Source organism: Dipodomys merriami, unplaced genomic scaffold, assembly GCF_024711535.1.
Source record: "Dipodomys merriami isolate MVZ:Mamm:240054 unplaced genomic scaffold, mDipMer1.0.p SCAF_5, whole genome shotgun sequence".
NCBI lineage: Eukaryota > Metazoa > Chordata > Mammalia > Rodentia > Heteromyidae > Dipodomys > Dipodomys merriami.
Window position 1 is genome coordinate 37,718,401 of NW_027206068.1, and position 24,750 is coordinate 37,743,150.

The 24,750-nt window shown below is 35.1% G+C and overlaps 1 protein-coding gene across 11 annotated transcripts in view; it reads left to right on the forward strand.

Moving 5' to 3' along the window:
* Adam22 (ADAM metallopeptidase domain 22) overlaps positions 1-24,750 on the forward strand; it is a 179,251-nt gene that overhangs the window by 108,322 nt on the left and 46,179 nt on the right. For all 11 annotated transcript variants that reach the window (XR_011366912.1, XM_069996408.1, XM_069996413.1 and 8 more), the window contains exons 5-15: positions 557-639; positions 6,506-6,569; positions 8,159-8,228; positions 12,883-12,953; positions 15,601-15,675; positions 17,598-17,669; positions 18,442-18,608; positions 20,044-20,128; positions 21,114-21,204; positions 22,552-22,603; positions 24,011-24,110. Coding sequence is in view for 10 of the 11 variants with exons in the window: in XM_069996408.1 (XP_069852509.1) it covers positions 557-639; positions 6,506-6,569; positions 8,159-8,228; positions 12,883-12,953; positions 15,601-15,675; positions 17,598-17,669; positions 18,442-18,608; positions 20,044-20,128; positions 21,114-21,204; positions 22,552-22,603; positions 24,011-24,110 (930 nt within the window). In the remaining variant the exon portion in view is untranslated. The remainder of the gene's footprint in view (positions 1-556; positions 640-6,505; positions 6,570-8,158; positions 8,229-12,882; positions 12,954-15,600; positions 15,676-17,597; positions 17,670-18,441; positions 18,609-20,043; positions 20,129-21,113; positions 21,205-22,551; positions 22,604-24,010; positions 24,111-24,750) is intronic.

The following is a 24,750-nucleotide window of genomic DNA, read 5'->3' on the forward strand; positions in this document are numbered from 1 at the left end:
TACTGGTTTGACAAAAGAATAGCCTAAATTTGTCTATCTGGTGCTCAGGTTTTGATGCAAAAGTTATAAAAACTCATGTTCCCTCCATTGGGATAGGTTAGTGACTATTACATGATTTATATTACTTCTTATATAGCTCCATATGAAAGCATTGGTTTGCTCCTGCTACTCAGGGTTGAATCTCTCAAAACTAGGGGGAGGAAGGGGGAGAGGAAGCAAAGAAGGAAGAAGGAATGAATGGATGAACAAATGAATGAAAAAGGAAGAAGATTTAAACTTTCTCAAATGCAAATGAGTATTTCAATATCTGTTTCTTTCTTCCTCTAATTGCACATACATAAGAGCAAAGTTCAGACAACATTTATGTCCCTGTCTTGATTTCTAGTCAGGAATGTTCATGAATAGTTCTGTTGGAATTGGTTTGGTAATACGAATCGGAATAATGAAATCCTGTACAGATCTGTAATATGGAGCTGTAGTGTGAGCAACCCGTGAAAGGACATGGCAGATTCTCCCTGTGGGTGGCAAAGGCTTATGGCTTCTGTTTCTATTTCAGGGAGGCGAGCACTGTTACTACCAGGGCCAGATCCGAGGAAATCCTGCTTCGTTCGTTGCATTGTCAACATGCCATGGACTTCAGTAAGTGTCCAAAACCTTATCTATCTCAATCATTCTTTTGATAACTTATTTTCTTTATTTTAATGTCCTCTAGTAGACATTTCCATTTTCTGTCAATAAATAATTCCAAATCTATGATTCTGACTTTTTTTCTCTTTTATTTGTTTGCTTCTGTTTTTCTGTCTTTTGTAGCGAGGCCTCACATGTAGCCCAGAAGGCCATCCACCTGCCTCAGCTTCCTGAGTGCTGGAAATATAGGAGTATGTCTTCTAGCCTGGATCTTTAAACCAAAAGGATTTTGAAATTATATTTTTAGGAACTAGAGGCCTTGGAATTATTATATGGTATCTTAAAGTATTACTTGAAGCATTATATTCGTTTCATTTAAATTCAAGCAGGAGTGGCTTGTGTAATTTTGTTTATGTTTCTATGGATGTTTAGCCCTTCAGTACCAATTCTAACAAAACTTCCCCTTGATATTAGCAGCTGCAACCGCTGCTGCTGCTGCTGCTGCTGCTGCTGCTGCTGCTCCTCCTCCTCCTCCTCCTCCTCCTTCTTCTTCTTCTTCTTCTTCTTCTTCATCGTGGTGGTAGTGGTGTGTGTGTGTGTGTGTGTGTGTGTGTGTGTGTGTGCATGCTCATGCCACTATTGGGACTTGAACTCAAGATCTCTATCTCTTACTTGGCTTTTCAATCATTGGTGTTCTATCAAAGCTACACCTGTAAGTCCAGCTATTTTGCTGATTAGTTGGAGATGGAGACTTGAAAGTCTTGAAGACTCTGCCTGAGCTGGATTTGAACTGTGATCTTCTGATCTCAGCCTCCTGAGTAGCTAGGATTACAGATGTGAGCCACTGGCACCTGGCTAGAATAATAGAAATATCATTAGATGGAAATTCTTCACAAAAAGGCAACACATGAGCTAAAGAGCACTTGCATTGCAGCCCTCTTTCAGCCCAAATCCTGTCTAGTTCATAGCAATCCGTGGGTGGATCTGTGTATTCCCAGAGATCTCTAAAGGAGAGAGATCATCTTTTCTTGCTTCCTTTCCCATAACCTTCACTACCAGAGCATGCTTGCTGATGTCTAACATGGGAATACATTTTCCTCCATCCTGTCCATTATGGTGATACCCAGGTGGCCAACTCTTACTTGTTTCGTAACTACTTGTAAGCTACCATGTCTTTCTTAGGTTCATAAGTTTTCTTAACAACTAATTAAGCAACAAGCCCAAATTTGTAAATTTATTTATTTTTAAATATATTCTTTGAATAAACAGGCTTTATGACACTCTGCTTTACTAAGAAATGTTGTAGTGCTTTTCAACAGTGAAATAATTGTTCTATTTGATCTCAATAGGAGCACAGCTGTTAGCAAGAAATAGTGTAGTGAAGTCTGATGGCTTTGGGGACAGCAAATATATGTTAGAGGAGTGATATATAAAAATAAATGTTGGGCTGGAAAGGCGGCTCAGTGGTAGAGTGCTTGCCTTGCATGCATGAGGCCCTGGGTTCGATTCCTCAGCACCACATAAGCAAAAATAAAAAAGCCGGAAGTGGCACTGTGGCTCAAGTGGTAGAGCGCTAGCCTTGAGCTGAAGAGCTGAGGGACAGTGCCCAGGCCCAGAGTTCAGGCCCCACAACCAGACCCCCCCCCCAAAAAAAGTGTATGTCTTGATTCTTTTTAGAGGCTTCTTTTCTTTGTAGAATGCAAATTCAGAGTCACAATGTGAGCCTCATTCTCTGTTCTATTCCAGTTTGCTCTCTAGGTTTCCAAATGGATATAATATTGTAAGAACACTGTGAAGGTAGGCAGGCATTGGTAGCTTGTACCAGCAATCCTAGCTATTCAGGATCTGAAGACTGTGGTCCAAAGCCATTCTAAGCAGGAAAGTTCTTGAGACTCCTAAAGACGTTATCTCCAATGAGCCACCCAAAAGCTGGAAGTAGAGCTGTTGTTCAAGTGACAGAGTACCAGCTTTGGGTGAAACAGCTAAAGGAGAGCTCTCAGGTCCTTGAGTTCAAGCCCCAGGACAGGTATACACATAGAAAAAGAATTGAGAGATCTACATATGAGAATATAAGAATGTAATATGCTACAACATCCTACCACACTCTTTATAGAAAGGATAATAGCTTCCAGACAATTTTTATTGTGATTGGATCAGGAGAACATAGAAACCTATTTTAAGTTGCTTTAAGTAAAATTTACCTTTTACTTAAAATTAAGTGACACCAAACTAACAGAAAGTCCTCATATGTCCTGGCACACTGACAATTGTGTTTGGATTTCCTAGTCTGATATGGGTATGTTGTATGTATGTATGTGTGTGTGTGTGTGTGTGTGTGTGTGTGTGTGTGTGTGTGTGTGTGTGTGTATATATACACACACACATACACATACATCCTACCCTGTATATATATATATATATATATATATATATATATACTCACACACACACACATACATACATATATATATATATATATATATATATATATATATACACTTTGTACCTCTTTAGTTATTTATTAACTATTGCTTCTCATCTTGGTTTTACTTTCTGAGAAAAATTGCTCTCAGAAATATTTGGGGAAATATGACTGAATATTAAATAAAGAAGCTTACCTCAATTATAGTGGTTTAGATATTATGAATGGCTCATCTTTTGTAAACTACCAAGTAGATATTGTTTATTCACTTTTTTATTTACTACATTTGTTTGAAGAATGTTACAAAGGAAAAAATCATATTTATGTGACTAACCCATAAAAATCTTAGAAGGGTACATTTCTTCAAATATGAAAGACTAATAGCCAATATTTTGATTGTAGGATGTTTGATATGACAAAGTCTTGTAATGATAAAGTTAAAATTGAAATCAAGTGACTTTATTGCCCTCTTGTGGAAATTAATAAGAATGTCCACTATTTTCTTTCAAAACCTTGATTTGGCTTTATATGTTTTTAGCACCTTTGATCTGTAATGACTTGATTCTAGCTGCAAGTGTATATGGATTTTGTACTCAAATTCATACTGTTAAATCAAAAGATAATCTTCAAAGCAGATAACATACCTATAATTTTTATTACTAAAATATTAATAATGATATATACACTGGTCATAGTGAGCCAGAATCTCCCAAATACAGTGTCAGAATCTTTTTTCTTAAAAATACATGATGTGTCTTTATAAGATATGATGTTTAAGCCCAATAAAAAGAACTCCTTTTGCCATTGGACATTAACTTAATGCTAGAGTAAATAACACTCGGTGCTATTTAAACAAAAATAATCTCCTTGCTACCTAACCCGTGTTGGCATGTGAAGTTTGGCACAGGCTGATATTTATGATTTTTCTGGATCAGTGTGACCAGTTCTCAGCCAGTGAACAAACTATGTTCACTGCCATATTTGCTTTGCTACTTTCTTTAGGCATATGTCAGCAGTAGTATCTTGCGAACTACATCTGTTTATCTTTAAAGTCCAAATGTAATGTCATCCAAATTCAGAAAGTGCACTTGGGGCTGCAACCTGCAGATGTGAGAACAGCTATTCTGTGGGTACATGAAAGTTTAGGACATGTGGAAGATGTTACAGCAGCAATGAAAGAATTTGGATAGAAACGGAACTGGAAGTAATTATAATTTAGCTCAGGAAAACCAACAGATTCCACCAAGGATTCAAATGCTATTCTGTGTCTAAGAACTTAGCTGTCATCTGGTCACTTCTACTGTGAGCTAAAAAATTACTACAGAAGATCACAGACTTGCTTCCCTTACTTCTTGCCAGGACAGATTTCTCCAGCCTCAGAAGGGGCTGATTTCAGTAGAAGAGCATGTTCTTCTACATGGGATGGTAATGAGTTCTGTGAGTGGGAGTGGAGGTCAGGTAGAGCTTAAATGCCCTCCAGAAAATCTCTCATTTGTAGTCACCTCCAGATCAAGAGGTCTAAAGTCACTCTTGATTTGGTTCTTGCTTTGTTCCCTCTACCTTGGGCCTGTTCATATGTTCTTTTTGTAGCCATTCTTTTTTGTGAAATGGCAACTCCATCTTTCTGGTTGTTCATGTGAAAAATGTGGAGTACTGATGATGATTCTTGTTCTTCCACACCCCATGTCAAATCTATCAATAAACCTTTTAGCTTGCTTTAAAAGTAAATTGAAGCTGAGGGTAGAGCTCGATGATAGAACATATGCTTAGCATCCTTAAGACCTTGGGCTGAATCCCTAGCACCAAAAATACATGTGTTTCATATATACATATGTGCATATGAATAAATACGTTTATATACATACACATATATGCATGTATACACACACATATCGCTCCAGAATTTGGCCAATTCTCATTGTTTCTGCTATTGCTCCTCTGATCTAAGCCACCTTCTTCTTCCACCAGCATTTCCATAATATTCCTGCTTTTGTCCTTGCTGTCCTAAAGATCATTGTGACATACAGCTGGGAAAACCAACTGTTGGTTTTCTTGAGCTACAAAGGAAATTGTGTTTCCTTTGCTCAGAAGCCTGCAGTGGTTGGATTCTTATTCTCCCAGAGTAAAAGCTAAAGCCCCCAGAGGTGCCTACCTGATGTAACCCTAACAAGATCAACCTTCTTATCTCACTTTCTGGCAACTCTGTCCTGCTACCTACTCTACTTCAGCATTGCTCCCTTCTTGCTGTTCCTGTAGCATGCCAAGATTTTCTTTAACTTGAAACTTTTGATTGTTGGTTCTTTTTAGTTTGGGTGTGGTGGTGCATGTCTCTAATCCTAGCACTCAGGAGGCAGAAACCTAATGAATTGGATTAGGCTCCCAAAAGATTTCTCCTACCTGGAGCTTGCATTTTGAAATGCTCATTATAGGATGCACTTATGATTCATCCTTTCCCTTCTTTCAGATTTTTTTAACCTCTATCTTCTCTGTGAAGCCCTGTTCTGACCACTTTGTGGACTGGAAGGCCTGTCTCTTGTTCCCCATGCCATCTTCTGGCACCATGTATTGCCCCTATATACCTCTAAACTTTCTTCTCTAAGCCTTACCCTCAACTAATATATGTTTTCTGTTTACTCTATATTTGTTGTATGTTCTTTCTAGAATGTCCCACAAGAACTGTCTCATTTCTTTACCACTATATCCCCAGTACCAACAGCATTACATTGTAGGTCCTCTATAAATACATACTGAATGTGTGTATGAATAAATGGATGAACTCGAGTTACAGGTTGGAAATGGTCAGTTAGTTGATTGGTTAATAACCACGGACCCACAGGATGTCCTACATTTGCTGCCTCTACTTTCATCACTTATGTAATCTGGGAAAGATGCATCATTTTGGGGGGTTTCTGTTTCCTCACCTATAAAGTGAGGATAGTCGCTGTACCCTTCTCACAAATTTGTGAAAGAAATTAATGAGTAATATATGTTTAGTGCATGGCAAGTTACAGAAATGTGAGGTAGGCTTTATTACCAGGGAATGTTCTAGGTGTATAGTAGGGAGGAAATTTTCAGTATTACCTGCATCCCACTCACCCAGGGTTTGTTTAAAAATGTGACTTCCTGATCCCCACCCAGACATTCAGGGAGATCTGACTTACATTTTACAAGCACTCCTTTTACAAGGCAGCCTTTTATATATTAAAGTCTTAGAAGTATATGGTAGAGGGAGGAGTACTAGAAAATGGCCAGAGAATGACTATGGTAAGCATGGAGTAGGTCAGGGTGACAGGGATTCATGGAGGCCTTAGTTTCTCACCAGTGTGTGTGGTGTATTTGGTGATCATGGCAGATGGGGAAAGAGGTATTGAAAGTAGCTGACTACAGATTTTAAAATGATCCTGTTCTGAGAGGAGAGTTGATAGTCATGCCTAATTATTTTCTTGTGCTTGGCAGTGGGATGTTCTATGATGGGAACCACACATATCTCATTGAACCAGAAGAAAATGACACCTCCCAAGTAAGTGCAAATGTTAGTGCTGGTGTGGAAGACTTTTGTTCCCTTGCCTTCCTGTACTTCTACTTTAGTTGGTTTTTATATTTTTAGGGCTTGGATAATGTAAATATGTTATGAATATATATATATATATATGAGTCATTTAAATATGCTGAAATTTAAGTTAAATATTGACTAAGTCAAACCTCCAAGATTTTTTTCTTTTTCTTCTGTCTCTTCATTTTGTTAGAAATACCTTCCTGAGGCGTTCAAGAGCCTCTATTTCTATCTCCACTATAAGCTGCTATGATGTTCAAGCTTGTGAAGATACTACAGACTCAATGGCTTAAACAACAGATTTTTTTCCCCTCATAGTTCTGAAGGCTGTGAAGTCCAAGGTCTAGGTGCTGTTAAGGCTAGTGTCCAGTGAGAACTTCCTCCCTGGGGGATAGATGTCTACCTTGATCATGTATCTCATATAGAGAACAAGTTGTTGTCTCTCTTCTTGCAAGGGCTCAGCCTTATCGGATTAGGGCCTTACCCTTATAACCTCAATCTACTTTTGTTATGGCTTCATAAGCCCTTTCTCCAGAGGCGGTGACACAGCAAGGCTTCAGTGTATAAGCTTTGGGTGGGGCACAAACATTTAGTCTATAATATAAAAAATCTTCAGAAATTTCACCTCTCCTTTCTTTTCTGGATTCCAGATGTTCCTCCATCTCCATTGCTTTTAAAGTTCTATACTAATGAAATTTAGAGAAACTTAAGGCTTCTTAATTCTATCCTTCACTCTGAAACATCTATCAAAACATTTACTTGGTGCAAATTACAAAATAATTGAGTTAATACTGTAGATGACAGAGAAACTAAATAAACTTCCATTCTAGGTCTCTACACACAAATATCCTCCTTGGTATCATGCAACATTGGACAAACATTTAGAGAAGCAAGGAATGCACATTGCATTTTTCCCTATTAACAACCTTGTTTAGAAAACTTACTAGTATATTCTTATCTGTGTCCATATCATTGGCTGTTCTGTCATTTTGCTTGGCAGTATGGTTCTCTTAAACTTGACTCCAGCATTCTAACTTATTTTAGTACCTGTATAAAGCTAGATAATTTTTTTCGGTGTTCAATAATTTTTCTTAGCAGAAAATATGGTTTTTATCTCTTGCTTTCTAATAGGATTGTCCATGACACTTGAATTTGGGCATCCGCTTGAATTTGGACTCTGCAGGCTTTGCCTAGAGAGGTTATTTGGCTCTTAAAAGTGGGCAAGGAGCCGTGAAAGGAACCAGTCAAAGAAACATTAACCCATTTTCCCAGATGCCTTATTTTTCCTTGGGGGAATAGATCTGCTCATTTATTTTCCATTACAGTAGGCTTTGGCTTCTCTGAGAGGTATTTTGCTTGTAATTGGGTATTGTTCTGGTGCTGGGAGAATTCAGACATAAGTGAGATGGCTTGCAATGGCTCATGGCCTCTACAGCCCAGGGGACTGTGTGTAGTCAGTTTTCTCTTAAGAGGCCCAGCCTCTGCAACTATGATGGCCTGGGGGCAGAGATACGTGGTTTGTAAGTATGTACTCTCGGTTGCTTGTGTCATTTCAGGAGGATTTCCATTTTCATTCGGTTTACAAATCCAGACTGTTTGAATTTCCTTTGGATGATCTTCCATCTGGTATGGTACTCATCTAACTACTTATGTGATTCATTTAGTATCTTAAAATGAATATATATGTAAATACTAGTAACACGCAAAACATTTTTAGTTATATCAAGGTAAGTCATATCAAGAGAAAGAATAAAATGCAAACTAGCTTTGTGGTTGAGAAATTCAGAAAAATATTGCACACTAAAACAAAATTTTAATTTAAAAAGGACCGAGGTCTGGAAGACCCTATCTGAAAATCAAACTAAAAGCAAAAGGACTTGGGAAGATTACTCAAGTGATAGCATTCTTGATAAGCAAGCTCAAGGGGCTGAATTAAATCAACAGTACTTTTATCCTCTCAAAAATTTTTATGGACTCAGAGTACAGAAGAAATAATTTTATAATTGATATTCATAAATAAAAAGTGCAAAATTTCACTCTTGGTAAAATAATTTTTTTTTCAGTGTGGGTCCAAGGCACTATGTCTGAGCTTTTTGGCTCAAGTCTAGTACTCTACCACTTGAGACACAGTGCCACTTCTAGCTCTTTTGGTAAAGTTTAATTGGAGATAAGAGTTTCAAGGGCTTTCCTGCCTTGGCTGGCTTTGAACTGTCATCCTCACATCCAGCCTTCTGCATAGTTAGGATTATAGGCATGATCTATCAGCCCCTGGCTAATAATGAATTTTTAAATATAAGGAAGAACTCTTAATCACTTTCCCATTTAATGTTTTTTTATCAACATTTTTTAGAATATTAAGAGAAATTCTTTAGTATATTAACTCTTTATGTTGTTATGTACTGTCATTAAATTAATATTTTATTCCCTATACCTGTTTATGATTCTGTTGTTTATAGATGATGATTTTTTGTTTATTTTTTGAGACAAGATCTCACTATATATGCAAAGTTGGCCTAGAGACTACTATGTAGGTTAGTCTGGCCTCAAACTTGTCATCTTTCTGCATATGCTTCCCAAGTACTGGAATTACTGGTTTAGGCCTCCATGGTCATAATGAATGTCAATTTGATAGTTGGATCTTCATATGAATAGATCACTCAGACTTGGGTTTTGTTCTAGTGATTATTCAGGGGTTGGTGGGGATTTCTCTTTGGCTGTGTTGACTCATTTGTTTCTTCCTCTGAAGATAAGAATAGCTCATTTATCTAGCATAGAGACACTTTTCCCCTTATATGAGTCCTGACCATTCCCATTAAAAAAAAAAAACTTAATTATTGTCAAGGTGGTGTGTAGAGGGGTTACAGTTACATATGTAAGGTAGTGAGTACATTTCTTGTCAAACAAGGGGTAATATTGTTACCCCTCAATCTTGGTAACAGATTAATAGTATTCCTGTTTTGTAGATAACGAATCAGAGGCTTGACTAGTTTGTCTTATCTCAGGATCCCAGAGGTAGTAAGGGATAAAATGAGGCCGTGGGTTACAACACTGAGAAAAGGTACTATGGGAGAGAGGCACTGGAGGAAAGGAGAAAGCTGAGAGAAAATACTAAACTACTGCTTAGAAAGTTGCTTAGAAGTTTATAGTCTTTTCATCAGAAAATGAAAGAAATGTTTTCTAATGCCCCTTTCTCTTATATAAGCTTTTTAGACTCCCCCTTTAGTGACATTATGAAACTAATTTTAAGCTCTTTAATGGGAAGAAAATAAATGATCACTACAGCTACATGAGGATAAAGTTACAATTTAATAGGTATTACTGGAAATAATCAACATGACTTAATATTTAAAGTAACCAACACTCTTCTTAGCGACTCGACTTTAGGCTTGCTTTTACTTTGTTCAGGTTTGTTGATTAGGTTTCTTTGGTTTTGAAGTGACTTAGCAGTTTTGATATTATAGAATTGTATTTGAAGCTAAGCCATTCAAAGTACTCAGGAAGCCAAGGTCAAGGGATCACATTGTGAAGCCAGCCTAGGCAGAATATCTTAAGATTCCAACTCCAATTTACCAGACAATAGTGAGGCTGGAGGTGCTGGTCAAGTGAATGAATGCCGGCTGTGAGCAAGCAAACCCAGCTTGAGCTTGAAGGCTTGACAGCACCAAGTGCACACACAACAATAAAATTTAGATTAATTATTTGAAAATTCCTGTCTCAATTAGTTTCTGGTTTTCTTTCCTCATCAGAAGATAGTAGATCCGTTTTAAGAGTTGTATTTGTCTTTCAATCTCACTATCAACCAAGGAATAATCCAAAGTAAGCTTATTTATTATTTATTTATTTATCTATCTTGCTGGTTGTGGGCATGAACTCTGGGCCTGGGCACTGTCCCTCAGCTCTTCAGCTCAAGGTGAGGGTTCTACCACTTAAGCCATAGAACCATTTCCGGTTTTCTGGTGGTTTATTGGAGATAAGAGTCTCAAGGACTTTACTACTTGGGTAGGCTTTGAATCGAGATCCTCAGATCTCAGGCTCCTGGTAGCTAGGATTACAGGCGTGAGCCACCAGCACCCAGTAGCTTATTTATTTTTGATTGAAGAAAGGTTAATTGGTCTAAACTGTATTAGCAGCACCCATTTAGCATTATTATGTATACCCCAGAAGACAAACATGATCAGATGTTCTCCAAATGTGTTTGACTATATAATGTTTTATTTTATATAACACTCCTCTCAGAACTAGTGTTAGTAACATTTGGAAAATGCTTATTTCATTTCATCTGGATTCCTTAGTACTTGTCACATACCACTACTGAGATAGAGCATTGCTATTACCACAACTTTTCTGTTTCCTTTCTAGTTAGTGCCTCCCACTCTGAAATCCCTTTTCTGACTGTTTTTGCTATAGATTATGCTTGTCTACTGTAGAACTTCAAACAAATGGATTTGGTAGTACACTCCTGTCATCTCAGCCCTCAGGAGGCTGAGGCAGGTGGATTGGGAATTCAAAGCCAGCCTATGTGCCTCAACTTTCTAAAGAGCCATGTATTATGCTTAGGGTTTTTATGTCTGTTTGTTTGGCATATGCCTGTGTGATTTACTTTGTCGAGTGTAGCAGCATTGGTTTATTCTTTTAAATGATTGAGTATATTCTTTTGTGTGAATATACTACAACTACTTATCCAATATGCGGATTGACATTTGGGTTGCTACCAGTTTGGAGCCATTATGAATAAGCAACTATAAGTAAGGCATATTTTATTTTATTTTTCTGATATATATCTAGGAATAGCATGATGGGCCACAGAGTAGATATATGTTTAACTTTAAAACAGCATTCTCAGGCTTTACCAGAATGAGGTTTATCAGAATGAGCTTGAGGGTTCCCTACCACAAATTTCTAGCAGGTCCCTAGATAGCACTGATTTTATTTATCTAGGAATGTTTACTCTTTTTTTTTTTTTTTTTTGCCTTGGGAATGGTTCTCCTTATGTAGTCCAGGCTGGCCTGAACTTGCAATCTTTTTGCCTCAGTTTTATGATAATGAAAAAGCTATGAAAAAGATAAATTCATTTAAATGAGCTTGGATAGATAAAATGAAAAAGATAAATTCATTTAAATGAGCTTGGATAGATAAAATGAAAAAGATAAATTCATTTAAATGAGCTTGGATAGATAAAATGACTTTTAATAATTCTTTTGAAATTATCTGGATTGATAATATAATTGTTTTTCATTTGAGTAAAATAATAAACCTATCTGATAAGAAAATACATTTTATTACATGTACCACAAGGAATAATTGCACTTTTATTTCACATTGTAGAAATCCTCTGTATCTATATCCAGTGATGAATCTTTGTGCATACACAACTGGTGCTTAATTCTGACCTGCAAGTTAAGAGGGTTTCAAATGTTCACATTTGCTTTCTAGAACAAATAATGTTGTTCATGGGCAAAGAAGAATGTTAATGAATTAGAAAAAGTTAAGCTAAAACTTAGGTGCCCCATAAGTCTTCATAAATCATTTATTTAGGAATACACAAATAATTATTCTATTTGCTTCTTCTTGCCTCCCTTCTTTATTTTAATACCTCAAGATTAATAATGGGAATGAGAGTCAGGCTGGATATTTAGAAGATTTTTTTGGGGGGGTCCGGTAGTGGGGCCTGAGTGCTGTCCCTCAGCTCTTCAGCTCAAGGCTAGCACTCTACCACTTGAGCCACAGCACCACTTCCGGCTTTTTTATTTTCTGCTTATGTGGTGCTGAGGAATTGAACCCAGGGCCTCATGCATGCAAGGCAAGCACTCTACCACTGAGCCACCTTCCCAGCCCGATTTAGAAGATTTTTGATAAAGTGTTATGGATTGTATTTATAGGAGACATATAGGACAAGAATAATATCTGAGATTTTTTGAAATGTATTTATTCATTATATATTTGTTTAATACTAATACATACAACTTCTTAGGTTAATGATCTATGTAATCATTAACTACAACATTATGTATTATAAAATGCTTAAGAAGATCTGGGTATTCCAGTACTTAGTAGGTGAAGCAAAGACAGGCAGAAGGGTCCTCAGTATGAAGCTAACCTGGACTACAAAATGAGACCATGTCTTGAAAATTAATTAAAATTAGGTAAGCAATTAATTATTAATAAATAAATAATAAAAAGAGCAACTGAAACCTTGTACTGCATCAAAGACATCTGGGAAATATACTGTTTAAATTTATTTTTATTTTCACTGTTTAAATTTATTTTTATTTTCCTTTAGAATTCCAACAAATAAACATCACCCCACCAAAGTTTATTGTGAAGCCAAGACCAAAAAGGAGTAAACAGCAGGTATGTGTTCTCAGGTGCTGTTTAAAAACACTTGCTAGTTCCTGGTCACCCATCTGGAATATTTGCTCTCTGTGAGAGAGTATTAATTCAGGCATTTGTCAGAGTGTAAGCAGAATAGGTAGCAGATAGGTAAGTATTGTAAAATTATTTAATAGATGAAAAAGGACTTAAGATAGTGGAGATAATATAGCTCTTCATTATTTACAGAGATTATGAGATCCCTGCCTACCGCATCTAGGGTTCTTTGTACCACAATCCTGTTTCCTTGCACGGATATACACCTCATCAAGGAGTTTGCTTGTGTGGTATCTTTGCATTCAGCCCCTTGGAGACAGTCTCTTATTTGTAAATCTATCAGGGTTTGTGATAAATGCCTTTTCATTGGAGCTACTTCGGATTCTGGCATATAAAATTAAGACATATCTTTATGATTATACAACTGAATTTTGGACTAAGTAATAACAATAGGTATTCATACAGCAGCTTAAATTGCATGAAATAAGTATTATTTGTATTTCACAGAGGAAAAAAAGTGATGGCTTTGACTTCCCCAGAACCACAGAATTGGTGATAAAATTGGACAGATAAAATAAGAGCTTCAGTTGTTACAATCAAGGTGTAGTTACCACTGCAGCAGTGGTTTGTGATATGTCTGTATATGCCAAAAAAATACATGGTGAAAGAAATAGTTATTAAGTTATATCAAGCAATTGAAGAAGTTAAGATCTGATCAGATTTAGATCAAATATGTTTATAGCAGATTAGGATTCATATCACACTATTACTTAGATTTTTTTGTTGTTGTTGTTGATTGTGGGGCCTGAACTCTGGGCCTGGGCGCTGTCCCTCAGCTCTTCATCTCAAGGCTAGCATTCTACCACTTGAGCCACAGCACCACTTCTGGCTTTTTCTGTGGTGCTGAGGAATTGAACCCAGGGCCTCATGCATGTGAGGCAAGCACTCTACCACTGAGCCACCTTCCCAGGCCAACTTAGATTTTTGTTTGTGTGAATAATAGTTACTAAATTTGATTTTTTCCCTTGTTCCCATCCCTATTCTAGAATTTTAACTGTAATTGACACATTTACAATCTTCCTAACAGCTTTATAAGCAAAGTGGCACAAAAGGCTTAAGAAACTTGGTCACATTAGTCCCTCAGAGGTGGAATAGCATTCTAAGTAAGAAGTCTAGTCTTAGGCACATATGTTGCCACAACTATTCTGTGTGCTGCTTAAGCAGTGAGAGTATTCCCTAAATTACTCTCATGTGCTTTTGGTATATTGTGGAGATAAGAGATATATACACCTGAGTGACCCACTAAACAGAAAACAAAAACAATTACAATTCAGATTTTATTATAACACTTTATTTTTATGAGTTCTGAATTCAAAGAACTTGATATTATTCTTTAGGCATTTCCCTTGAAGTTCTTTGCTAACATCTCAACAATCTAGTTATCCCATTAATTAGACAAACATTAATTTTTCTTAGGAACTCACAAAGTTGAGATGCTATAGAATGATGTGACCCAAAAGACAACTCTATGACATTAATAAAAATGCTGAGAGGCATATTAACTAGTAAGTGTCCCCATTAACAAAGTAAATCTCATTGTCCTAATAACAATACTTTTTTTTTAAAGTTACTTGTCATTTGATACAGGTTAATGTTATTCTTTGGTTTTCATCTTCAGGAATATCCTCCATTATTCCTTATCAGTTTAACGTTTTAAGAGTTTTTTTTTTTTAAGTTTAGGGATGTATTTAGCAAGAGACAAAACCTATGGTGCAGCGTATTTTTAGTTTGTTTTAAATGTAGCACTCAAAGCATACATACATGTATTGACTTAGGAATCATTGTATGCCCTCATCACCAACGTGATCCTTGAGAAAGTTAACAAAAACATGTACTGAAAAAGTGTATTGAGCTGTGACAGAAAGAAAAAGTCAGTGTTGCAGATCCTGTTATTGATTGTGTTACAGAATAACTGCTATGGGAATGGCTGTCCTTCAGGACTAGCTATTTCCTGTACCATTCACTGGTCAGAAGAAAATTTATTGTTGAGCAAAACTAGCTGCAATAAATATCCCAAGACTGCTTGGGGTGCTCCCAAAGCTAGCCTGACAAAACCCCAGTACCACTTTGGGAATAGGAATGTTTCATTCCCAGATTTCTAGATTATAGAATAAAAGTATCACCCCACTATCAGAAAGATTCCTGAGATTCAGTTGAATTAAATTGGGAAGAATATTCTTTATGTGTGATGGTTTACAGTTTACCTAGCATTCTGTTAGGTAAAAAAAAAAATATCAGTGCAACAAGTGCAAGTATGAAACAGAGCATGTATTCACATTTAATTTTATTTGCATAAGTAGTTTTGGAAGAAGCTAGTAATTTAAATAAGGACTAGATACTGGGCAGATGGGGGACAGAAGTGAGAGGAAGATTCATTCTAGTTCTTTTAATTCTTTTTACTTTGTTGACTTTTTGAACTATGTAAATTTGTTGTTCACTTTAATGCTAAGTATGCTGATAAAAAATTTAAGTAAATTCTGAAGGGGGAACTTTTGTTGTTATCTTCCATATTTTTTGTTTTTCACTAGTTTTCGAGGACTTATTTAGATTTTTTTCATTTACTACATTGTAGCTTCTTCGATACCCTCGTAATGTAGAAGAGGAAACCAAATACATTGAACTGATGATAGTGAATGATCATCTCATGGTAAGATTTTGTAAAATAAAAATTACTTGTAGGTACAAAAGTAAGTTTAGAAGAAATAAAAGACACATCAAGTGACCTAGAGAAAGTATTTGTTTAATCAATATTTGGCTAAATAGCAACAACCCACACATAGGAAATACACGTAGGAGGAAGAAGCTAGCAATAATTTGTGAAGTTCCAAAAATATTTCCGTGATTCATAATGTGTATGTGTGTGTGCGTGTGCGTGTGCATGTGTGTGGTGTGCTAGCATTGGGGCTTTTTCAGAGCCTCACATTCTTCCTTAGCTTAATTTGCTCCAAGCTAGTGCTCAACCACTTGAATCATACCTCCACTTCAGTTTTTTTATGATTAATTGAAGATAAGAGTCTGAGCTAGCTTTGAACCATAGTCCTCAGATCTCAGCCTTCTGAGTATCTAGGATTACAGGCATGAGCCATTATTGCTGGATCATGATGTTAACTCTGAATTTCTTGACTAATACAGAAACTAATATTTGAATCTCCTCTAAATGATATGGTTTAAGAAAAGTAGAAAATTTCATTTCATATTGAAAAGGGGGAACACCAATTATATGACAGTATAGTGTTCAGTGTATAGCTTAATTCTAATAAAAGCAAAATCATACATAAATGCTTATCTACCAAGCAGTGAAGAGTCCTAGGATAAGAAGTTAGCAAAGCTTCCTTCTTACAAATTATTTTGGAATTATTTCCATATATATGACATACATATTCAATTAATGAGCATGTTGTAATCAGCATGATTACATTTGTAGTGTAGCAATGAATTGTAATGCTAATTGTTCCATGAAATAAAAATGACCAGTGATACACATTGCTGAATTTTTCTTAACTTCAGTTTCAAGTGCATTTTAATTTACTTGAATGATTTTTTTGAAGGCAAATGTGTTACTTTATTTATGATAAAGTATATAGTGTTAACCTTTTTATTATTGCTAATAATAATAATAATAATGCATTTAGATTAAAGGCACTTCCTTGTTCCAGCTAGGCCTCTTTTCTTTCTGCCTACCTATTTGATTACAATAAATGCTATTGTTCCCTAATTATTTTGAATATCTTCCATAGTCATAATTTCTCTACCAAAGATTAATGCTGTCAGCTCCTTAGAATAGATTATTTTTACTTCATTTTACAAATGAATACCCTGAGATGTAGTGTTCTATATACATCTATACAGATATTATCAGTAACTTGAACCAGATGTAAAACAATAGGGAGAAGTAAGGCTTTTGGCAAAAGGAAAAGCACATAGTTTATACTGTACCATGTGAGGCTATTTTTTTTTTTTTTTTTGGTGAGTCAAGATCTCTCTATGTAGCCCAGCTTGGCCTCAAGCTTGTAATTCTTCTGCCTCAGCTTTCTGAGTGCTAGAAGTACAGGCTTGTGCTCTCATGCCTGACTACTTTTAAAAGAAGGCAAAAATCAGACTTTCTTTTTACTGAAAAGGCTTAGATATACAAAACTTGTAACTTCTTAAGCATTTAGCAATGTTATTTGCTATGTAGACTTGTATGTCTTGAAATTCACACACTTGCATATATTTTATCATTTTGAATAATAATTCTTAAACCATGAAAGAGAATGCAAAGTTTATTTTTATTTATGTACTTTTGGGGGGAGATGTTCTAGTGCTTCAACTCAGTGTCTCATACATATAACACCCCAACTTCTTGGAGTAAAGATTTTTGGGGGGGGTTGTTTGTTTTTCATTCCACAAATGAATAAACTGAGGCTCAACATTTCAAGAACATTTAACTTAGGCCATAGAAATGAGTAGGTCTCACCTCTAACTCTTTTCAGAAAACCTTAGGCATCTTTCTCTTGCACAGTTTTCCTGGCTGAGATAGTTATTTCCTGATAACATTGAAAGCCCTTACATGTTTTCTTTTTCTCTCAGTTTAAAAAACATCGACTTTCCATTGTGCATACCAATACCTATGCGAAATCTGTGGTGAACATGGCAGATCTAGTAAGTATCAACCTGGTTCCATTTTGCCCCAGGCTTTTAATCTCTGAATTACTAATAGAACGGGTATTATGGCCCTTTGTTTTTATTGCTCTAAATTGTACTTCAGCTAAGGTGGAAGTTCCTTATGACTTTGCCATAGACTTCACTTTAGTCTCTGTCTGGGAAGAAGGAATTGTGAAAGTTACCCACATATCTACCAGTATTCATTCCTGTGTGGTGAAAGACAGATTACTCATAGACCCTAGCAAGGATGTTCAGTATAATTCTAAAAAGGTATGGAGAAACATTGAAGCAGTTGTGTACCTCCTGCAGCAATGAGACCACTAAATAACCCAGTGTGCCTCCTTCCATGTCTTCCCTGCACAATGCAGTCCAGGGCCTTCCCCATGAGTTTAATGGAGCTAGACAAGCTGTATAGCAATCCTTGCCTTTAGAGAGTCTTCTTTGTTCTACTTGATTTTTTTTTTTAGAGGAAAAACCTCAAGAATAAATGAGCTATTTTGTTCAGGGGACCAAAAAAAGGGGCAGGGGATCCTTAGTATTTATTTAAAAGGAATCTTTGGTTTCAAAAAGTGACTTTTCATTGAGTATTACTCAGTATATAATTTGATTCTCTATTCTGTAAGGAAAATGCATGTAAATTAGAAGAATAACAGTCTCTTAAAAACAACAACCCAAGGCATTTCTGTGAAACTAGCTTTATAGTACATTTGTAAACTATTTGATTTTTACCACATGTACAGCTGGTGTGTTCATTTTGTTAATATACTAGATATATAAAGACCAACTTAAGACCAGGATAGTACTGGTTGCCATGGAAACCTGGGCAGCTGACAACAAGTTTGCCATATCTGAAAACCCCATGATCACCCTACGTGAGTTTATGAAATACAGGAGGGATTTTATCAAAGAGAAAAGTGACGCAGTTCACCTTTTTTCGTACGTAATTTTTGTAATGATTTACTATCTTTTTTGTTGTTGTTCCTTGTTTTTGGATGTTCTGTTAACTTATGAATGAGATGTACTATACAATATAATTAGTATTTGATATAGTAGTACATTTGGAAAAAGTTTTAAATATTTAAAAGTGTAGATTGAAATTGTCATGCCAATTTATGTGACTTAATTTTAGGTTATTTGTATCATTGCATATTTATTTTATTTTATTTTTAAAGTGATTTAATTAGGACATATGGTTAGTAAACCTACTGTTTGTACTGATAATATTCTAAGCAACCGATTAATTCATATTCTTTAAAATTGCTGCCTTTTAAATGCTGATGTTCTCTGTCTTTTTTCTAAGGTAAGAACTAAATTTCTGAAGTTTATCTTTTAGGTTTTTGATCATTATTACAAACGTATTTTCATGGTACTGTCTATGTTATATTTAATGTGATAAATATTTATGCTAGCAAAATATATATTCTAATATTTAAAAAATCTATTACCCAAACTCAGCTACTGAACATAGGAATGATTGGAAAGTAAAATGCATAGTTTAGGAGTAACTTTGATTTTTACATAATTTGAAATTTAGGGAAAAGTTGCAAGAATATTACAAAGAAATTACATATGCTCTTTACCTAGACTCAAATTATTTACATTTTTCTCATTTTTTATATGGTTTCTCTTTATTTCCTTTCTTTCTTCCTTCATCTATCTATTGGGTTTGGTTTTTGTTGTTGTTGTTGTTGTCTTGAACTTTGCAAGCATAAGCTGGAAACACTGAGCATGTACTATTAAATACTTCTACATTTCAATGTATTCTCTAAGAATACATTCTCTTACATAATATAGAAAATTATTAAAATTAGAAAACTTAACACCAATGTAATCCTTTTATGTAATTTAAAGTCATATTCCAATTCCACCTATTGTCTTAGAGTCTTTTTTTAAATAGAAAATTCTCTCCCATTCAGCATTCAGTCCGATATCAGAGATTTTGTTAAATTATCATGTTCGTGTAGTCTCTAAGCTGAAAGATCTTCACCTTTGTCTATTTTGAGCATAATGCTTTTCAAAAGTATAGATCAGGTATTTTATGTACTTCTCATCATGGACATATGTGATGGTTTCCTATTATGAGATTTAAATGATGTATTTTTGGTAGAAGACAGACGTAATTTTGTATTCTTGGAGTGCACTATATCTGCAATTACAAAAAAATGGTGTACTATAGTTATTGATCATTTGAGGAAACAATCCTCAAAAATCTTTTCCTTTGGATATGTAAACAGTTTTCACATTGCCTGGGGAATATATATTTATAGAAATCTTGTGTGCCCTGAGAAAATAAGTGTGGTAACTTAGTAATGAGAAGTGCTTGGATGATTGAGCTGTAGCAGTAAGCATTTTTCATTTCCTTTTCTAAAAGGGGAAGTCAATTTGAGAGTAGCCGGAGCGGGGCAGCTTATATTGGTGGGATTTGCTCGTTGCTGAAAGGAGGAGGCGTGAATGAAGTAGGTGTGAACATCTGTACAATACAAAGTGGTATGATGGCTGAAAATGTTTTTCTAATATTTCAAAGATATTGGTGAATAGTACTATAAGAGAGTTAGACTCTCTTATTAGCAGTCAATACGGGTACCGTACATCACCAGAGTAGAACAGGGAGGTAACAGAAGCTAAAACTTTCTCATGTTCTTCTTAGAATAATATGTAGACTCAGTTGTTTATTGAATGCATATAATCTTTATCTTAACTTTCATTGAACAGAAGGCCATATTTATGACTGAATGATTTTACAGAGATTTGCTGAATTCTCTGAAGCATTGGGTTTCTGACCAGCAAACCAATTGAATCTTTTCTCAGTCTGTGAAAAATTTTGGGAGGATAAAGAAGTATAGCTCTTCCCAAAAGATTTCTTTACTCCTAACACATAGAAATTGATTAATATTTCCTAAAATAAAAATACTTAAATCTTTAGAAGGTTGCATATTGAAAAAAATTCTTTGGTTTTATTTTAAATTTCTATTGGCGCATACTACCACCATTTTCGATTTTCTATTGTGTTTGTTTTCTAAAGCTACTTTTTATTTTATTTCAGGGAAATTTCAGGAGAACGCATGAACACATAAAAGCAAAACAGTCAAATAATTTCTACAAATTTATTTTATTTTTTATTATTCAAAAGACTAGTATATTGATATACAAGTGCTAAGTTCTTTAGCAATGTTACCTAGTAAAACTTAGAGATTATATTTGTTTCCAAACTCAAAAACTGATGATTTTCTGGCACTTAATCTTTCCTGTAAGACCCAAACAAACCTGAATTCATTTCTTACTACTTTTCCTAAATGAACATGCTATAAAGAGTTTAGCCTCTGCTAAATAAAATGATTATAAATTACTTCTTTTCATTCTATTGTGACATTTTCTATGGCTGATCTTGAATGAAAAACAACTTCATTTACATATATTTTATTTTCATTTTTTGTTTTTCAGTTTGGGAAAACCGATTTAATGGCGGTTACACTTGCCCAGTCATTAGCCCAAAACATTGGTATTTTCTCAGATAAAAGAAAATTAGCTAGTGGTAAGTTTTAGTATGAGTATGGCTTAGTTGTATTTAAAGTAGACTACCGGTTATATATTTTGTACAATGTGATTGCTTGATTAGGAATGTAGAGATGATAATATAAGGTAAACAAGCCCAGACATAAAATGTTGCTTTCCAAAGTTTCTCTTTATATAATAAACACTGGAAGTCACTGATGGATTCAGAGCTGAATTTAACAAAAAAAGGGGTAAAATAAACTCATTTAGGCAATTTGAATTGCTCTACTAGAGTCCTGGGTATGTAGGTTTCACATAGTGCTTAATTGTGTTTTTTTTGTTTTTGTTTTTTTGTTTTTGGTTTTGTCAGTCATGGGGCCTGAACTCTGGGCCTGGGTGCTGTCCCTTAGCTCTTCAGTTCAAGGCTAGCACTCCATACCACTTGAGCCACAGCGCCACTTCTGGCTTTTTCTGCTTAGGTGGTGCTAAGGAATCGAACTCAGGGCCTCATGCATGCAAGGCAATCACTCTACCACTGAGCCACCTTCCCAGCCCTAATTGTGGTTTATTAGAAAGATCTGTAAGTATGGGCACAGAGATAGGATCTCCTTGTCAGGATCTGACCTGATAAGGGGATTAATAAAATGATGAAAAAGTTGAATGTGCTAGGAATAGCATCTGCCATTCCTAGATAGATGAAATTACTTCGCCATGAATGGTCCAATGCCATGTATTTGGAGTAACAGTTTGATTATAACCATATTTATTATCTTAATAATAAGCATTATAAATAAGGTCAGGTGTAATAATAACTATTACTACTTACTGAGTAATGATTATTTGCTCTGTGACTAAATATCCTGTTATCTACATCTGCTCGCTTAATTCTCAAGATAATTCTAGAAAATATCCATTTTTTTAGTACTACTTTAAAGATGAAGTGATTAGATCTTCAAAATAGTAATGTCTCCAAGATATATACATAGATGACCTGGCAAACCTCCTCTTCCTGGTTTTGAGGGCCTTCTGCTGAACTAATGTACTTACTGCCCTCTACTAGATAAGCTTTGGTACTGATGCTTTTAGAAGTAGGCACAGAATTAGAATAATTCTCCTACTCTTATGAAATTGGAATTTGGTTCACTTTTTCAATGAGCCATTTTAAGTGCATGGTTTAAAAATATGGCCATTGTTAAGCTGCTGATGTTTAAGTAAAAATTACATTACCTTGATAGGATCAGAGTGTGCTTTTGTGGTTTATACGTTGCATAAAAATCTTCATGTTTAGCAGACATAAATCAGCTATTGCTTTTTAGAAAATATTTAAAATATAAACTGAAGATTATTCAAAAAACAGTGTACAAAAAGTTGTTTTGTTCTTTCATAGGCGAGTGTAAATGTGAAGACACCTGGTCCGGATGCATAATGGGAGATACTGGGTAAGCCACCTCTATCCAAAAATAATCACTCACTTTGCATGCTGTGTTGTCCTCTTTTAGGAATATGATACTACCTTAGTATTTGGAACCTCATACATAAGAAAAATCAGAAGTAAATACTCTAACGGCCCTGTACATAAAAATACTTCATAGAAGAGCCTGTGACATTTACTGTCAATTAAGTTACTTACCCCCAGGAAGTTTTCAATCTTGAATCGAGGCTAGAAATATAATGAGTAACAATGCTGTTCTTGATTACTTATGGTTTACTTAGATTGTGTTGAAGTTATAGGAATTCCAATGTGGCTAAAAAAATAAGGATAAGGAGATTCATATATACATATATATATATATATATATATATATATATATATATATATATATATATGGATTTCCTTTTGGAGGAATGAGTTTCCTGGAGTGGGTTAAATAGACTGAGCTCCCCAAAACACCCTCTTTGTAGTGAGTAATCTTACAAGGATATGGATGGATTAGAAGAGAAGGTGGTAAGAATAACAGCTGGGTGTCAGGCATTGAAGAGAAAAAAGGAAGTAATATGTGAAGAAAATTTTCAAATTAAGAATAAGGTTTACAACTGGGCTCTGGTGGCTCACCAGCCTGTAATCTTAGCTACTCAGGAGGCTGAGAATGGAGGATCAAGGTTCAAAACCAGCCTGGGCAGGAAAGTCCTTGAGACACTTATCTCCAATTAACCACTCAAAATCTAGAAGTGGAGCTGTTGCTCAAAGTTGTAGAGCACTAGCCTTGAGCAAAATTAGTTCAGGCTCAGGAACAGCTCCCAGGCCCCAAGTTCAAGCCTCTCAACCGACAAATAGAGAAAGAAAGAAAGAAAGAAAGAAAGAAAGAAAGAAAGAAAGAAAGAAAGAAAGAAAGAAAGAAAGAAAGAAAGAAAGAAAGAAAGAAAGAAGAAAAGAAGGAAGGAAGGAAAGAAGGAAGGAAGGAAGGAAGGAAGGAAGGAAGGAAGGAAGGAAGGAAAAGAGAAGAAAAAGAAAAAGGGAGTAAAGGAAATAGGTAATTAGAGTTTTATTTGGAATGTTGCATCCAAATTCTACTGTTTTGTTTGTAGCCCAGTTTTAATATTTAGGACCCATTATGGAATAAAAAATTCTAATTCTTAGATTTAAATTAGAGGTACTGTTGTACTACATGTGTTTTTGGGGGGATGTGCATGTAAATAATAAACAACTCATAATAACTACCATAGTCCTCAAAACTTATAAATATACTGGCTGAATAACACTCTTATAGATTAAATACAAATATTATGTCTAAGTGGATTTAATTTTTCATTCTAAAGAAAACTGTATAGCTTTAACAATGAGCAATTTTAAGATGACAAACATAAGTAAACATTGTATACATGTGTTGATTTTCTGCTCTCCACAGTTACTATCTCCCAAAAAAGTTCACCCAGTGTAATATCGAAGAGTACCATGACTTCCTAAATAGCGGAGGTGGTGCCTGTCTGTTCAACAAACCTTCTAAGGTAATAAATGTAACCAAGAGTTCTTAATCATTAATCTTTCTACAGTGTTATAAAAACAAATTTTCACCACTGGATCTTTCAATTGGATATGCATGTTCTAGTTATACTAAATGTCTACATTTTCAAAGCCAACGTTAATAGGAAGCATTTGGCAATAGAAAGCAGATAGAAATATGTATTTCATTTTTGTTGTTGTTGTTGTTTTCTTTATATTTCTTCTTCTAGTTAGAAAAGGGTATATTATGTGGTGTGGATTTCTTTATTTATAGATGTGCATAATATTGCCATTCTGTAGTCTGAAAACTGGTTAACTTTCAGCTAATAGCAATTATTTACTATTACTCATTTTGTTTAGCATAGGGTACATTATATTTTAAAAATACTAAAATTTATGGAGAATTACATAGTAAAATAAAACTTAAAATGTACTCTCAGATAGTTCAAAAGTTACTTTAAAGTCTGGGGCAATGAGGTTCTCTACAAAGCTGTATTTATAGTAAGAGATATAGTTTATAATAAGTAATTAGTGAATATATTAGTTATTATAATACCTTTCTTATCAATAAAATAACTTTAAGAAGAAGATTAATTAATAAAGGGCTTTTCACAAATGAGTAAACTTGATTCTAACAGCAATTTT